Genomic DNA, 18029 nt, shown 5'->3' on the forward strand with positions numbered 1-18029 from the left:
GGCAGCTATAAGGCAATGAATAACCCCCACCACTGCCATGCTTTGGCAGTTAGAAGTCATGAGTCAGCCCCGCCCCTTCCAAATTATAAGGGGGAGATTGGCTTAAGAATCCTTAGGCTTTAAATATAATAATACATGTGGGGTTTTATTTTTGCCAATTTTTCTGATGTTCAGACCATTTACTATACATTCTGCTCGTGTTTTCCCATTTATCTCACCAGCCCTGTGGTCCAGTGCAAAGTTGTTTCATTTTTTAGCTGAGAGCTGAAGTTCTCATCTAATCATTCCACTCCAGGAGTCGGGGCTTAACAAACAATAAACATCACAAGCCTGACAATAAGCTCTGAGAGCTTGCACTGGTGATTGCTGCAATAACAAACTTGGATGTTTACGCAGTGTAGAAAATAGACGCAGTGAGAAAACAGGCTTCGGTTTAAAGATATAAATCTTCCTGTTGTGAGAAATAGCTTCAGAGTACTGTTTGTTTTAATTAATAGTTGCAAGATGGTGAATAATTGGGATAAAATAACTGGCCCAAACCTTCACCTAAATTCCGGGGGGGGGGGGGGGGGGGGGGGGGGGAGAAAAAAAAAAAAAAAGGACATTATAAACTTACTTTAAGATACAAAATTTCCAGTTTGCTTGTGGCTTAACATTTTCAGTTAAGAACTTAGAGATGGACTCCTGAACCTGGTTTTAAAGAGGTAAGTGTCCTGATTTTAAATCTGGCTGTCCATTTATGTTCCTATATATAGATTTAGGAAATCTGACTTAGGGCTTCATTTCCAAAAAAAATATACCTTGGCCTCTTTCATAAATATATTTTTATGTTCATATATATGTAGAGAGAGATATATGCATCTCTTAAATTCCTGGCTTCAAGCCTTCACTTGGCAGTGAGGAGAGTATGTGAGGAGACATATGCAAAATAAATCTTTGCATTCCTCTAGCACCTTTCACCTGAGTATCTCAAAGTAGTTTACATCGAGGAAGAATTATGCCATATAGGGAAGTATTTTTAGCCCAGCCTAACTAGAGAGGAAACTATAACATGTGGTGGTTAAGTGACTTGTCCCAGGTCATTGTTGTTCATGCTCTTGGTTTTCTGGCTTGACCCATACTGGGAAGTGCTGTCTGTCTCATAAGCAGGGCTTTTCTTGCAGAAGGAGGATTTGGAGTTTGTGGAAAGAGGAAGAGCATGTGGAGGTTTGGTCTGAGGGTTGGATTTCACCCGCAGCTGAGTAATCCCTTGCTCCACTCTCCTCCAGCCCCCCTGTCGGCCTCGCCATCTCCCGCCTCGTGCTCCTTCCTTGGCCTCCGGGGCCTTTTCCCCTGCCGCCCTCCTCCCTTCTTGCATCCCATCTCTCTCTGCCTTTTAGAAAATATGGTCCTGACCCCAAAGGTTTTACAGGCTAAACAGACATGACTTTATGCGTGGGTGAGAGTCGCTAATAAAAGCAGTTGTCTTGCCAGCACCCTAATCACTTTGCTTAAGTGTTTTATGCTTTTCCCTCATTTTTTATCTATTTCATTTATTTAGATTATAAACTCTTCAGGCTGGGAATCTTGCCTTCTTCTTCTGTCTTTACAACCCCTACCACAGCGTGGCCCCAAAGCTGATTGGAGCCCAGCGCTGCTACCACAGCACAAACAATAATAAATAAAACCAGGACTGCAAAGAGATTATAATTAGAGCTGTGCAAAACTCAGCAGTTTTGGTTTGCATTGGTTCCTCCATGCTGAGTCTACTTTGTGTTTTGGATTTGTGTGCAAAAAAACTCAAAGCAAAACTCCCAAAGTGCCAAGCATGGCCTGGTCTAGGCTCAAAGTCATGTACAACCAGGGTGTTTTTTTATGGTTCCTCCTTGAAATTATAAATCTGCCAAGTCTCAGTCCAGGTTTACTGAAAGGTTCTTGAACCTTTGCAGATTTTGGGAGTCAGCCAAGTTTTTTGTTTCATTGCAAAAGTCTTTCTCAGCTCTGCTTAACATACTAATTGCCACACCATGCTGCCCTGTGCTTAACAAGAGGATTTAATCTTTCCCAATAGCCCACACAGGTCCACTTGTGCACTCCATGGCCAGCTTTAAAATCATACTTCAGATTTCCAAATTCATCAGCGGTGCCCAGTTGTTGAGGGTGAACAGGACAATGTCTGCCATCTTGCGCAGAGACATTGGCTCACCTGTCTGCAGCAGAGCAATCCCCCATCTCGCCTGCCCTGGTCCCACCAGGACAGTGGGGGCGGGAAGCCAGGCAGAAGCTGCTTGATGATTTGATGTTCCTACCAAGCACTCATGAGACTTCCTCAGTCACATGGGAAGCATTACCTTGAAACCTCAGCTAGTCGGAGAGCCCTTGTTTTGCTGAAATAGGCTGTGACAGCTGGGCAGGTTTCTGAAGGGCCTATCTTTTTTCACAGATAGAGTTGTGACTTTGTGTTGGTGGTGGTTTCTTCTCCTTGGAGGTAACTCAGCCTCTTGGAAGCCCCGTTACACCTAGTGGCCATGTGTGCATTTGCATGTGGCTGTGCACAAGATGGACATTTAGAGGCAGGGTGAAGTCTCGGTGATACCTCTTGTGCTTCCTACCAAGTGTGTGCATAGCTGCTTTGCTGGGTCTGAGCCAAGGAGACCGTGAGGACCAAATTACCAACCTCTATACCAGTGCCCTTCCTTCAAAACATGACAGATAGTATCCCTCCTGGAGTACCTGTCACGTTTAGACCTCCAGCACTGGGGCAGAGCCCTGACATGCTTGCACAGTGCTGAGCATGTCTGGCTACCCCACTAGGACATGCTGTAGTTCTGGCCCTGGGGACCCTGCTTCCCTCCACCTTTACTGTAAGGGAAGAGGATAGAGGTGAAGAGTAACAGCCCTGAAATAGTGGTGACGTGTAAGAGGCCACATGGCAGACGCTGACCACATTGTAGATGTGGGGCATGCAGTGGAGGTCCCCAGCATCAGGAGACTAGCAGCCTCCCTGGGCAGGGGGAAGCCTCGCATCCATGCAATGTGCAGGGCTCCACACAGTGCCAGCAGGCTATGGGAGATCTTTTTAAATAGCTGGCTGCTGATAAGTATATAATACAGAAGCATTTTGAATGAAAATGCTTCCATTCCTTTCCTGTGATAGAACAGCAGGTAGATAGTGAGAGGTGAGACGAGGTGTGGACATCTCCCTGCATTATCAGGAGAGGAAAGAAAGGGCATGAGATGGCTCAGCTCAGTGCCCCTAGACAGCTTGGGGAAGTAGAGACCCAGAGGTCCTGCATTTTGCCTAGCACATCACTTGCATCTCTCCCAGGCTGCTCCAGAGGCTGTGCAAGTGAGCCTGGTTCCTCGCACTTACACCCTGTGTGTCTGTGCAAGACCATACATGCTTTAGTTGTATGTTATCACAAATGTTTGAACATGAGCTGGCAGGAGCTTTTACACAGAAACACTTCTTCCTTAGCAAAATGTGCAAGAACCGCTATGTCTCAGAAAATTGTGTTGAGTTTGATAAATTTTTTAGGAACAATAAGGAAAAACAAGTCAGGATTGGAATACAGGTATTTCAGTGTTTTCAAAATGAATACAGGTGGGATCATGTATTTCTGTGATTTTTGTCTTCTGCAAATTATTAACAAATAAAAAAGGAACAAATCTAGATTTCATAACAAAGAAATGAAACTATCTGCTTTCATCCTCATTTGGAATGGTCTCGTGTCTGCAGGATTCTTTTTTTATCTTGAATCTTTTTGCAGGATAGGAAATTCAGTTCCTAGTTTATTAAAGCCTTAGCTCAAATTCCTAGAAAAAGCAATTGTGTTCCTCACCATAGACATTTCAGGTGAGTATACCAGAGGTAAGGAAAGGCAGGGAGAAGATCTCTGGCCTTTTTTTTTTTTTTTTTATGGGGTGCCTCGACTGGAGCACAGCACATGGCCCTGGTTCACTTAGACCTTTGCCTTAGTAAAAGAACCATTTAAGTATGGTGGAGGAGGCGTCAATGGCCCTAGGAGCAAGGCTGGTGGCAGGGATGGGAGGCCCTTGCGTGGTGGGACCTCTTACCCTGATTGATTTGGTGACAAGGGCCAGGGCAGGACAGAGAGCTGGTGTCTGGCCTGTCAGTGTCCTCACATATGCTGGTGTGAGAAGAGGTGACAGGAGAGAAATGAAAGCACTAGTTTACCACCAGAGAGTTTGTCTTGTGACGAGGTATCTTTCACTCCAAGACATCTTCAAGGCACATGGCCAGCTACAGCACAGTTCTCCAAAACTCTTTTCTTCTGGGCTCCCATGGGCCAGTGCAATCTAGAGCCAGAGAATGGAGAGAGTCCTCTCTTGCTAATACACTTACAATGGTGTCACCTGGTGGAGCTGGAGACAGGCATGCATTGAAGGAGTCTTACACTGAAAGCAAGAGACTGGTGTCCACACCTAGACTTATTCTGACAATGCTTCGTATTCCTTAATTCTAATTCTAGGGAAAACTCTTCCTGATAGTTTTGCAGCTACTGCTCCCAGCATTGTTTTGATGTTACTGAAGATGCTAAAAAAGTAGACCTGTAGTTATTTAACTTATTTGGCTTTGTGTTTAATAGATTTAACCTAATTATCTTTAAATTAAGGGTAAAAAAAAAATAAAATGTTCAAAAGAGTGGTGATTGCTTTGGAGGAATTTCAGAAAAAGACAATCTTCGGATGGTGCAAGGAAATAGACAAGTGACCTCACCTTATGCTTTCCCAGTCTTGCTTCTGAGTCCAGCAAGGATGGACCATGTAAATGTACCGCAGGACAGAGGGCAGGATACTGCAGCTGGGGTAGGCAGAGCAATGCCTTGCAGCAGCAACAGCAGGGCTTAAGCACTCTTTCATCTTGGCTTCAGGGCTGGGCATGCAGTGAAGGAATCCAAGCACAGTGGTCAGACAGCCAAAACCAAAACCTTCAATGTTGTGTATTCATGATGATGGTCATTTTTGTTTTACGCTATACTGGTGCAGAAAGACAGCACCCAGTCATAGATGGGATTTTTAATAAGCATGAAAACATGAAAGTGAAAGCTTTCTAAAGTATTAATTAGCGAAAAGATAGATATCTTACTTTCCTTCTCACTGACAACTAGTTCCATATGGAGTTAAATAAGCTTGCTCTGAAGGGATGAGAAACACTGCAGAACAACAAATAAGCCAGGCAGTTTTTTTTAATACAGCTTAGACACACTTGACATATTATAGATTATATTGAGTTTGTAGATCAAAGTCATAGTTCATGGTTAGGAAAAGTAATATATGAGCACGTAGATGTGAAGCTAAGCAATTAAATCTCCGGGGTCTCAGTAGTCCCAACAAGTATCTATTTTATTAATGAATTTTAGCTTATTGACCTGAAAAAGATCTGTTTTCCCTCACAGCAGAAAGTTGTGTTCTATGGCTTCCCAGCTTTACCTGTAGAACCTCAAAAAAAAAAACAGTAATCCAAAATCTTAATTAAATTCCAGCACCAGTTCAAATTATTTTACTAAATGCTGGGGCAGTGAAATTTTACCAGACCATTCTCATACTCCTACACCTCAATGTTCATGTTAATACATGTCCCTTTTTATTGCTGTGCTTTTTCTCTGCAATGATATAATATGAAAAATAAGAGGCGTGCAAGAGGAAAATGATTGTTTCTGTGAGCAGGACCTATAATAGTCTTCTCCCCAGCAGTATTCCCTGCAGTATAAGGCTAAAGAGCTGTAAGAGTGATAGTAAGTACAACAGACTTTTTTTCCTTAATTAACAGTGCAGTGCTTCACAGCAGAAAACTCAAGCAGGTTTCTGCTGACTTAGCATATGCCTTACAAGGAAGAAATCTATCTGGTAATTATGGCTTTGAGTCTCCCGACCTGTCTCCTGTTGTTTGTGTAAGACACTGGTACTTCTGCCACAGGCTTCTTCATACAGCTGTCCCATCGATGCCAGCTTTCATAGGTAATCCATCTAGCTCAGCAGAGTTCAAATAAGACACCTCCCTTTCTTAACTTTAATTAATGCTTTATTTGAGTCTCCCCTGGGGATGTAGCGATGCTGATTTTTCAAACTTCTCTGTTATTTTTCAAGCACAAAAGAAAAGGAAAAGATCCACAGAAGAGTTTCTGGATTGGGAAAAACTATTTCACTCAGTCTCCTACTCTCGATCAGTGTTTTAAATCCCTGTGGACATCTCTTTAGCTACAGAACGTATTATGCAATCAGTTCTCTAGCTTGAGAAGGAGAAAAAAGACAAATCCAGTCAAATTCATTTTCCTTGCAGTCTGTTTTCATGTTCTGCATCCACAATTACCGTAGCTATAGCTAGTTCATGCACAGATTTATGTTGTCACAGACCCTCACCCCACCTATTGCTCAGATCCCTCCAGGTGCTGAGCAATCTCATCTAAAGTCAGAAAACATTTCTTGCTGTGTAGTTGATTTTCCTGCATTTTGTGCCTGTGGCTTTACAGATCTGGGAACAAATACTGTGGCCTGGTGCAACTGAGCTGATACAGAAACATCCTCAATGTGAGGTCACTGTGGCTGCAAAACCAGATCAGGCAGTCCACCAGTCCCCATTACTTTTTCAAGAATTGTTTTAAAATATATGTGTGACAGTGCTGTTAATCAGGCTTGATATACACAAGCAAGCTAGTAAAATACATCAAATGACAGATAAGCAAGACAGGCTAAAACCATAGGGTGCAGAAAAGCATGTTTGAATCATAAGAATCAAGAACAGCTACACCCTCAATCAGCACCGTCTGATAACATTTTACTTGCTTTGGGTTTTGTGTTTTAATGAGCAGAGAATGGTGCTTTGTAATCCTTGTTATTTAAATGCATAACACGACTTTGTGCTTCTGTAGCTTCTTCCTCAAATTGTGTTGCATGCATTAAGCAAGACCTGTGGTATCTCTCAGAGGGTGTGAGAGTTTCAATTAATTTTTTATATAAAGGTGACCCTAGAGGCTTTTCCCATGCAGAGCTGAAGAGAAGTAAGGCAAGAAGTTTTCATTCACACTTTTCAATCATGCATAGTACAAAGGTACGGTTTTCACTTTCCATGATCTATACAAGTTAGCTCCTATCAAGTTTATTTTATCAGTCTAACTGAAATAAGGCACAGCAAAATGAGTGTCCAGGCACAGATTCCCCTGGAACAATGAAAGGTGTGTTGCAGATTTGATTTCCTGACATCAGCACAAGTCTGTGCACAGACCAACCCTAAGTTTTGCTACAGGGTTCAGCTAAAATTGTATGACAATTCTTTGGCAGAACTGAAAAGTGAAGCCCAGGTGGTGGCCTCCCAGGTGACACCCTCTGATCTCTAGACAATCATTTTTTTTTGCTTTCTCTTTTTACACATATTTTTTATATACATATATGTATATTTTTTTCCCTGGCATAACTACAGTGCCATATTTTAGCCTTGCTCTGCTGTGTCCAGTTCAATCCTCAAAGAGCCAAGAGTAGGAAAGACAAAGGGACACCACCATCTTTTCTCTTCCTGTCCTCTTCCAACATGGACCAATCTTCTCTTGCTTCCTTCCTAGTGCCAGCAGTTGAGTCAACATTTTAGACTGCAATTATCTTTTGTAGGTCTGTGACTTCTGTTTTGTACCAAGACATACATCAATTTCGTATGATTTCATGTCAGAAAAAAAAAGAGGAATGGCAGATTATTTGATTCATGGGACTAAAATGTTGATGAGGGTTATCCAGAAAGTGATTTGTCCTAAATGCAAGAAGGTCGTGCTGGGGAGTAAATCAGAGCTCAGGTTTATGAAGTCTTGGTCTAGTCCTACAAGAACAGCCTGGAACTTTTCTAGTACTTACATGTCTTACTATCTAGATCGCCATCACCATAATGCCTGTGCTCCTCCCAGTAGCAACACTCCCTCTCCCTTTGCCTTTCTTGCCAACCTAAAAGAAAAGATGGACTGCTAACCTGAAGTAAAGCTTTTGTTTGTGCAAGTGTGTCAAAGGAGGGAAGCTATGTATCAATACTTGTGATAAGGCATACAAATGTTACCCCGTTAGACACAGTCCACCGATTGTGCTAACAAGTTGGTAGCATAACCAGATATCAGATTATTAGACCTGGACTAAGTGAATTCATGCACTGATTTCAGCATAAGTAATCCTTGCAGCTAAGCTAAGAAAAACCAGTCATGAGGCTGGTGGGGCTGAAGTTTGTTCTTAGGGAGAAATTTTAGTACAGCTTAAAAAAGCAAAAGTAAAGGCAAAACAAACAAAGTGTAGATGGTTTGGTACTATTTCTTTAAAGGTTTAGGTGAGGCATAAATACTGAGTTCATTACACCCATCTAAAATGCTGACCTTAACACATTCATCTCGTGAAAGGCTAAGGTCACTTCTTTCTCAATGCTCCTTTGGCACCATTTAAATACTGTGTCACATTTTCTTTCTTCTTTTTTCTCTCCATCCACTATTGTTTAGAGATTTAAAAATTAAATTAATCAGCATCTTAGAACATAAGTTCTAAGGTTGCTTTATTGTGAAATTAAAGCGTGACTCACAGTAGCTGCATATCCACCTTTGTGGCTGGACTAGCTTTGTTATTTTTCTGTGTTGTTTCTTTCCATGCTGGTTTTGCAGCAGGACATGTAGCCACACAAAATAATGAGCTATGAAATGGCAGTGCGTCATCCAGGGTGTGGCTGAACAGTGATGTCGCAAAGAGAGATGGCAAGATTACAGGGAGGATCTGAGCAGAATCTGAAGGAGGGTGAAGAATGAAATGTCCTGCAACAACAAAAATAACCATTTATGTATGTAAATCAGGAGAAAATGAGTTCTTCAAAGACTGATTTACCTACCAGGGGAAAATTTTGGGGGGGGGGGGGGGGGGGGGAAGTGTTTCAAAGCACTGGCTGCAAACAGACACACAGGTGCATGTGCATGTAGCTAAAATGAGACAAACTCCCTCAGTTGTTGCAGCATATCCAGCAGCCAAGTACTGCTGCGTAATTACAGCTGTGGAAAGCTCTCATGTCCACTCGAGGAGTGGCACTGCTCAAATTTCTTCAGCTGGGAATAAGTACTTCTGGGAGCATTAGAAATGAAGCTGCCTGGTTTCCTGAAGCTCTGTATTTTGTGGTTGATTAGCTGAGACTAATAAGGGGCAAGAGCTGAGAATAAAGCTTTTCCTGTGGTCAGGGCATCCTGTGTGGATTCTCTAGGGTCTAATAATATGGTTCACCTTCCTCTTCTGTCTTTCCTTCAATGAAGCACCAAGTTTAATGTCTATCTTCTGCACAAGTAGCAGACTTTCAGTAAGCTGTCCAAACTTTCTATCTGTAAGAATTCTGTCCTTCTGTCAAAAGTGTCTGAAACTAGCCAGCTTACTCCAAACCTGCTGTGGTAACATAGATACATGATCAGGTAAATCTCATTTACTTAGGAAGTTAGAATCCATTTAATAAAATAAAAATAAAAATAAAAAATAAAAAATGAAATTAAAAAAAAAAATAAAAAGTCACACATTCACCGAAGCAATAAAGCTTATAACAATCTGTGTGTGTACCAGATCTGTTTCAGAAATCCAGAGCTAAACTCTTGAGAGCTGCCTAGCAATTAGGCAAATGGCATCTTACACCAGGACCAGAGACTGCAAACACAACTCATATATTGCAGAGGTTCATCACTGCAACCATGGCATAGGAAATATAAGTATATAATGCTCACCAAAAGGGTACCCGCAGGAAATACCCCAGGAACAAAGTGCAGAGGGACAGACCTTTGTGTTTTCATTTAAACAGGAAAGGTAGATGGAAACCAAAACAAGTGAAGCTATACTTAAAATAAAGATTACTATATTTTAGGCCACCAAAAGTTGTAACACCTGACCTAAGAATGGGTGGGGATGTTTGGAATAAAGGAAGGGAGGCCTGGAAAATTGTGGACTTATCCAGATAAGTTTGATGGAATGAAAATAAACAACTGATATCTGCTAAGGGGTATACATGTAGAATAAGTCAAAGAAGACAGTCTGGTGGTTTATATATATTTTGGTGTTCAGAGAGAATTGGTCTTCCAGAACAACAGGCTATCATGGGAAAGGTTTCTGTGTTGTTTTTACTCATGTACTTTTGAGGTTAGTGGCAAAAGCTCACATTGACTAAACCTTTTTTTTTTTTTCCACTATTTTTACTTTCAGCAGAACAAAGTCAGGAGCTGCACAGCTAAATGTTGGGACTGGGAGTGCTGGCAGTCAGCTACCATTGACATGCCACAGTGAGATGTTTCCCTGTGTTCGTACCACCCAGCAACCTTGCTTTGGGGTACAGCATTGTTTCAGGATTCAGGACAATTTCAAATCTGTTACAACTCATCCCCAAAACAGTCAGTTAATGGGAGCCTGTTCATCAAAGATGTTTTGTTGTTGTCGTTGTTATAAGAGGAGAGACACACTGCCAGTTCTCTGATAATATTAATGCCAAAATCATTTCATAAAGGATGCCATGGTGTATGCCAATTACCATTCCTCAGAGACTGAAAAAACATGGTGTAGATATATCCTTGTGTATATATGTGGATGACTATTTTAGGAGACTCCAAAAGCTTATCCTAAGGGCGTTGTCTTGCAAACTGTTGACCATTCTGGCTCCAGTCCAGTAAAGCACTTAAATATTTGCTGAACTCAGCAAGATTCTTCACAGTCTTCAAGCTAACACATCCATAAGTGCTTTGCAGGACCAGCCCCCCGGAGGCTGAACAAGGGCTGTACCTTGGACAAGAGAAGTCTCCCCAAGCTAGTCGTGGTCTCTGTGGCTGGCATGGCTATTTGCTTCCTTACAGACAGCTCCCAACAGACCACATCAGTATGCACATTGGCTGGCCATGATAAAAAGTGGGGAAAAATGGCTTCACTATTTAACCTCAGAGAAATTTTGCTAATGGGGGACAAGTCAGGTGAGATGCAGAGAGTTTTGCATAGAGCTTTGTTTTGTATGTAGTGCTGTAGAGAAAATATTTCCCTTCACAGAATCAGCAGTCTCTGGATGACAATAAATCCATACAGGGACATGCTAAAAAATAAAGTGATTCCTAAAATAAACAGTTCAGACTTCAAATTGTACGATAGGCAATTAGTATGTTTGAATAATTGGATGTAACTGTAGGCAGACAAGACCAAATGTGCATATAAAGCTAAACATAGGCTTTAAAGGATCTAATCAAATCAGTCCACCATCTAGTGCAAGGAGAAAAATTGTGTGACAGAACTAGTCAACATGAGAAAATGGCCCAGATATCTGGATAACGAGCTTAAGCTAAACCAATATGTTACACAAGTCAGAAATGGAAACATCCATAAAATGGATTGCACTAGTTTAACTAAATCATATCTGATTTTGCTAAATTAATACCATTTCCCCCTGTGAAATAGACCTTAGGTGACCTGTGACAGGTAACAAGCTGGGAAATTTAGAAATATGTCAATGCTCATGACAGACAAAGTTTCACATACTCTCTTCTCCCCATACAAAATAAGTCCTACCCATCGAACTACTCTTCCCAAAGCAGTCAGGGTTAGAGCTCTCAAACAGTGTTCGGATGTCAGAGCGAATGGAGCCTGCTTCATTTTAGCTACCTTAGGAGCATGGAGCTGCAGCTAAGGCTGGAAACAGAGGAAATGTGAGGCTTTTGGGAGGCATGTCTAGGTGGTAGGAGGACAAGGAGCTCAGAGGTGGGCCTCTGCTAGAGAAGGGGTGTTCAGTGGGGGCCCTGGTGGTTTGGAAACCCTGGGCTGCAATGTTGTGTTTGTATGCAATGGGGCAGCTGGCCACAGCAGCTCTGGCCCCAGAGCTGTGTGTGGTTCATTTTGCAGCATCACTGGAAAATATCACATAACACCTTGTAGAGACTCTGGGAATGCCCTTGCTCGCCTCCCATGGCCACTGTGCTTTGTTGGCTTTTGGTCATCCATGCTTACTTTTGCTCTTTGTTGTAGGATGAGGGCTGATGATGTTGGGGAGAGAAAGCCTGGATGCCCTCTGGGGCATCCAGAACCAAAGCATTCGTCATACAGTGGCTCTAATAGCAGGACATGGGGCTCAACAGCACAGTGTGGCAGCCCTGCCACTACAACTTGGGCTGGCCCGTTGGCACAGTCTCATAATTTTCCCTGCTTGAATTAGGCAAATAGGAAGCCAACGTTGATCCAGCTTAAAACAGCAGAACTTACTGTTGCTCTATGACATTTTGATTGATAACACAAACTGGTCTGTCTTCTCTCCCTGCTTCATTTCATGCTGCATCCCTGGCACCAGCAGCCCAGACATGTTTCAGACAACTGCATGAAGGCTGTACAGCTCAGCCATTTTGATCAGTTCATGTAGAACCACTACAGGCAGGGAGACAGCAGAGTCTTAAGGAGGTAACAGCAATTTATTTTGATTTATGGGGTTTAACTTTTGATACAAAGCTCCACCTACTTAGCAACATATGAGCATGTTTGTGGGTTTGCAGATTCACTTCAGTGCTCCAGCAGACCGTCTTCCCCTTCTGCTACTCCTCTGGAAACAGTTCAAGTTAGTGTGTTGTGCACATAATTGATAGTGGCTTTTCCAGCCTCCAGAAATAATATTAAAAAGATAGGCACAACCTGGGGGGAGGCATATTTCTGGATTAAAGTGAGAGGATTTGGGAGAGATCATGTGCCTGCTCCAACTGAGTTTTCCACACATGCATTTTGTTTATAGTGTGCATGTGCAAAAACATGTCAAAAAGCTCTCGGGGGAGTTAGGAATCTGTCCAGCATGTGGCAAATCCCCAGTAAGAGCCAGTCCTCCTCTGTGCTGCTGCCATTCCTAGAATCCTCTTTGCCACAAGGCATTTCTGCAACGGGAGTTCAATGAGGTATTCAGATAAGGGGTTGAGAACCAGCTTTCAGGAAGAGAGGCTTAAAAGCAACCACAAACGTGAAAGCCAACCTGTTGCTCAAGGTTAATGACAGGGACATGCTGTGTCCCAGAAGGTGACTGACCCGGTTCCCCTTCAGGGCTTGCTGTGGCTCACTGGAGCTGGCTGCAAGACATTTTCTTTGTCCATCAGCCCTGCATGTCACCATGGAATCCAGCCCCTTTCTGGGGGGGGATGTTAAAATGAATATACATTTCAACACTCCTTCAGCTCACCTCATAGCCCCAATAACAACCGAGTAATATTTTAAACTGCTTTTGCTGTCTCCTTTCTACAGGGCACTTGAAAGGATATAAAAGCATTTTAACAATTTTATAGGTTGTATCTGGAGCTCTTTTGTGATGTGGGAGAACAGAAGTTTTGTTGCCATTTGCCCATGGACAGCTGCCAAACTCACCTGTCTCCAAGGAGCCTGCGAGGGGCATATCACATCTCTCTGGAAACTCAGCGGCTGGGCCGGATGGCTTCTCACTTTACTCAGCCGAGAAACATGTTGCACAATTTAACCCCTTTCCCGTGCACTTGTCTGGCTCTGTTATTCAAAACCAGCAGCTCATCCTGTTTGCAGCAAGATTTAAGGAAAGCAGTAGCTGCTAGATGGTTTGAGAGAAATCTAAAACCAGGCCTTTTTTCTGAAAAACCCTTATCCACGTGAAAAGTCTTTTAATCCTACAAGTTATCCAACTGACTTTAGTCAAGCCTTTAAGTGTCCCAAACTCTCTTGTCAGTCTTTAATCTGGATTAACTAGCCCCCAGATTTGAACACTTTTTATACGAGCTCCAATTTGACAAGGTACTTAAGAATTTGTCTTTCTAACTAAAGTTTTACCAGCTAAGTTGCATTTTAAAAGTTAGGCATATGTTAAAGTATCTGAAGCAAGAAAGTGGTATCATGATATTGTGAGTAAAATGCAAAGCTAAGGATTAGAAGAGACCTGCCACTGACCACATTTTACAGGTCACTAAATTAGCACTGTCCTGCTTCTAATCTCAAAGATGTCCATTAAAACTCTCCTGTGTATCTGGCTGGAGAATTGTGCAGCCTGGTTTGTTAATGCTGAGGAAGCATTTGCAGTTCTTTGCATGGAAGGTGTGACAGAAGTATAGTGTAATCAACTCCCTTATGTATCAATTTCTCTTTTTTTTTTCCCCCACAAATGAATATTTACATTCTCCACCCTCCTCCTCTTCTGGAAAGAAAAGTGCATGGAATTATTCCTATCGCATTCTTTTACTGAGTTAGCAAAATGCAGAGAAATATAGCAAGTTTAAATGATATGGAACATGCAGGCATAATTTATCTAAGATCAAGTGTGCAGATCAAAATCAACAAAGCCTTACAAAAGAAAGCCCCAAAAGATCTTTCATCTGCCTGATCCCATTTCCCTGCCTACACCTTCTTTAGCCTACTGTAATATATTCGTTCTGCTTTAGTTTCTGCTCTGCACAACATTTCTGCTTAAGAAAGATTCTGTTGAGTCATTACCAACTTCAGCCAAACAGGCTTTTCAAGAATGGAGAAGAAAATAAAGGCTGTGGTTTTTAAATTAATTCCATGCTGCTTAACCCTTCGGCTGCTAGTGATTTCCAGACTTCCAACCAAGTTCATGCTTAGCAGAGGATGCTTCTACTTTGTCTGAGAAGAGGATGCTTCTGTCAGTGACCGCATGAGAGAGGGAGGGACCTGCCACAATTGTCCACTCTCTCCCAGAAGCTCATGAGACAAGGGAAAAGTCGGAGTTGCCACTGGTGGCACAGGAGGCAGAAGCAACTTCTCTGGGGTCCCTTTGCCTGACCAAAGATCATCAGTACATATATGAGTTGCTGTTCAACTAAGACTCACCTGAAGCCAAGCACCAAGTGCCACTCGCCTGGGGAGTGCTGCAGTGAGCATCCCCAGTCCTCCCACACCCACAAGTGCTGCCCTGCCCATCCTGGCCACTGCTCAGGAGGTGCCAGCTGTGCCCCTGAAAGCACCCAGAAGAAGTCATGGTGAAAGATGATGCTAGCCAACCCACGCCATAAATACCCCCTCTTCACTGCTTGAAAATACTGCCTTGGATAGACCACACCCTTGAATAACCACACCAAAGCAGGGACAGGGAGAGGGGCATTTCTGCTAGAACATAGTAGCTGTGAAAGCAAAATTGAAATCCAAATTGAGAGATGAGTATGTCTCCCCTCATGAGGCAGGAGTGAGACTCCAATCATCCTTTCCCAAGAGAGCAGCAGATTGTATATAGGAGAGAAGAGTGGTTGCAAAAATGATATAGCTTAAATAAGCTCCTGGTACCTTGAGTTTTGAGGGGCCCCCAGGGGAGCAGACACTTGGAGTGAGAAAAGGCAAAGGAAGTGAAAGCAGATAACATGATTTTCTTTGCACTGGTTTTTAAAGCAATCTCTGCCTGCTAAACTTTCAGTCCATGCTACCAATGGTTATTTCCAAAGTTATCTTTGCACAGAAAAAGGCTGGAATCCTTCTCACTCTCATTCTCTCTCCCTTTTTAATGAAAGCTCAGTTTAGATCTGATATCACTTTAAAAGGTTTGCTATCAAAGTTTATTAGACCCACTGGGACAGATCACAGTTTTCAGAGGCTCAGACTTTCACAGGAGATAACTGTAAAGTAAACCATCCCATGTTCTTAAAAGTGCTCATTTTTCTTGGGCTCATCTATTACACAAAGCTGCACTGTATTCAAGCATCATTATAAGCAATCCCAATGGTTTACAAGCTGCTGGCCACAGTTTTGCCTTTAGAGCAAACTACAGCAGTCAACAGTCTGCAGCCTGTCCTGCTGGCTGACATGAAGTTGAGCAGGATGCCATCTGCAGTTAATGTAAGCCCTATCATAGCAACACAATAACGCCCCTTTGGGCTCCTAGATACAGGCCATGATTTCAAGAAGCGGTAGGAAGAAATCGAAAGTTACTTTTCCCTGCTTAAAATAAATAATAATAATTAGAAAACACTTCTCTGTCTAGGGACTGCATGAGAAGTTTCAGATGGAGAGCAATGAAATGAGAAGAGAGATTAGCATGTCAAGCTTCCTATACAATGGTTGTTTGCTTTTTTTAAATGAAGTCATTGGTATTATTATGTGGTTTTTTGGTAGGCTATCCTCCTAACAATGCATGGCAATAAACATTATATCTAGTAGGATCTCTGACTGCAACATGTATCACAGAGGCATCTATTTACAGTGTGAAGGGAGGGGAGCAGTTTAGTTTCCCAAGACAGGAATGGAAAGCTTAACATACTAAAACAAAACTAGGGTGGTGATGACTTTTTTTTTTTTTTTTTTTAGGGGGCGGGGAGGGAAGGGAGGTGGGAGGCAGGATAAACCTAAGAAGGAAAGATAGTTTCAGGGCAGATATTTGCAGGATGCATCATCATCAAGAGAAGTTGTCAATGCTGGGAAAATGCTGGGAGACAAAATGGCTGACAGAAGTGGTCAAGTGCTGGGGCTACCAAACGTCCTGGCCTTCTGCTGCCACATCACATCATTTTACATCCTTCCCTGTTACTTCATAGCATCCCTGAACTTTCTATTAGCTAGAGAGGCAGACTGTACAAAACTGGAATAGTTTTTGGTTCTTGGGGACTGCAGATGCCAGCACTCCCTGCCAAGCTTTCACCTCCCTGAGCTTTTCACCAAAGACTGCCTCTCACCAGCAGCATATGCAGCCATTTGACAGCTCATCTGCTTTCTGGTTTCTTAACAGGTCATGCAGATGGACCAGAAGCTAGATGACATCCTGACCATGCTCCAGGCTCACTTTGGGGATCAGCCTCAGGCACAGATGTCAGGGCCAGCCACCCCACCTGTCAGACAGCTACAAATAACCTCGGATTCCCCACCAATGAATTGGAAAATTTAAAAGCCGGAGCACAGCCACATGCCCTCTTCTCATGCTTTTACATCTGGTCTTGGTGTCTCAGGATTCAGCTGTGTTGTTGGGGAAATGAAATATTCTGCTGTAGTAGATTAAATAAAAACAGAAAGAGAAGCGGCAGCAAAAAGCCAGTCACGGCCCTAGGAGAGCACATAAGTTTTGCATCTGTTTTATTAGCCATCGTTAACTAACCTATGTCAGCCTGTGGCAGTCCCTTGCAGCCAGCCCCATTTAGGCTGACTGCACACGCACAGAGTGCTTGGGTAAGGTAAGCACCTAGGCAAGGGTTAGGATGACCCATTCATGGACGGAGGGGAAAAAGGGCTGGTTTTTTGGCATTTAATCACTAAATTTAATCCTCACAGCATGCCTAAAAGGGAAAAAAGAGCCAGCATTTGAACATGAAACAAATGGAAATCAGTGAACAGGAAAATTAAACAGCATGTTTTGACTTCTACCAAGCAGTGAGGATCATAAGAAGGGCAGATTTATATGCTAGTGTGAATGACAAAGTAAAGACAACAGGCTACTGATTAAAAATATGGAAGTGTACACAGGCTGGTTGACATATGAAAGACTGAAGCAAAGACTTCAGCTAATTAAAGCAAAGGGTTTCAAATAAGATGAGATGCATGTTAGAACAGACAGGCAAGAGAGATAGTATCTGCGTAGGCTTACTGCACAAGAACACTCTAATAGCTATCAGCTACGCTGACGACTGTTATGCAAAATGTTCTCAAGCTTTTACCTTCATTCAGCAGTGGTTGTTGACTCCAGTTGCCTTAATTTTAACATAAGAAACCTGTATGGTAATTGGCTGTGAAATATCTGTAAAGCTCGGTTCAAGTCACTGAGTAACACAGTGCTGCAGGAGGGCTGCAGCTGTGATTGAGAATGGCAGGGTTTCTTAAAGAAAACAAAAATGCACATACTGTTGATGAAAGCTAATCGCTGTTTAAATAAACTGCTGTATATAATTTTAAATGCTAGATTTTTTTTTCCTTGTAATTTGGTTGTAGATTGAGTGCATATGCCAGCTGATATACTGTCATTGTGAAATGGGCCCTACCTGGCACACCAGAAAAGGGATGGTACAACACTGTTGCTAAATATGTAAATAACAAATTGAGCTAAAAAGGGTGTAGTGCTTTTTATTCAACTCTTTTTAATATATTTACATAAC

General features: G+C 42.4%; 1 protein-coding gene across 1 annotated transcript in view; it reads left to right on the plus strand.

The window, feature by feature from the left end:
- The window catches only part of LOC118250065 (potassium voltage-gated channel subfamily KQT member 1-like), a 517473-nt gene extending 499678 nt beyond the window's left edge, over positions 1–17795 (plus strand). Inside the window, exon 16 of the mRNA XM_035550693.2 lies at positions 16676–17795. Within this exon, the coding sequence (XP_035406586.1) occupies positions 16676–16831 (156 nt within the window). The 3' untranslated portion in view covers positions 16832–17795. The remainder of the gene's footprint in view (positions 1–16675) is intronic.
- The last annotated feature ends 234 nt before the right edge of the window (positions 17796–18029 follow it).

This window comes from Cygnus atratus, chromosome 1 (genome assembly GCF_013377495.2).
Source record: "Cygnus atratus isolate AKBS03 ecotype Queensland, Australia chromosome 1, CAtr_DNAZoo_HiC_assembly, whole genome shotgun sequence".
NCBI lineage: Eukaryota > Metazoa > Chordata > Aves > Anseriformes > Anatidae > Cygnus > Cygnus atratus.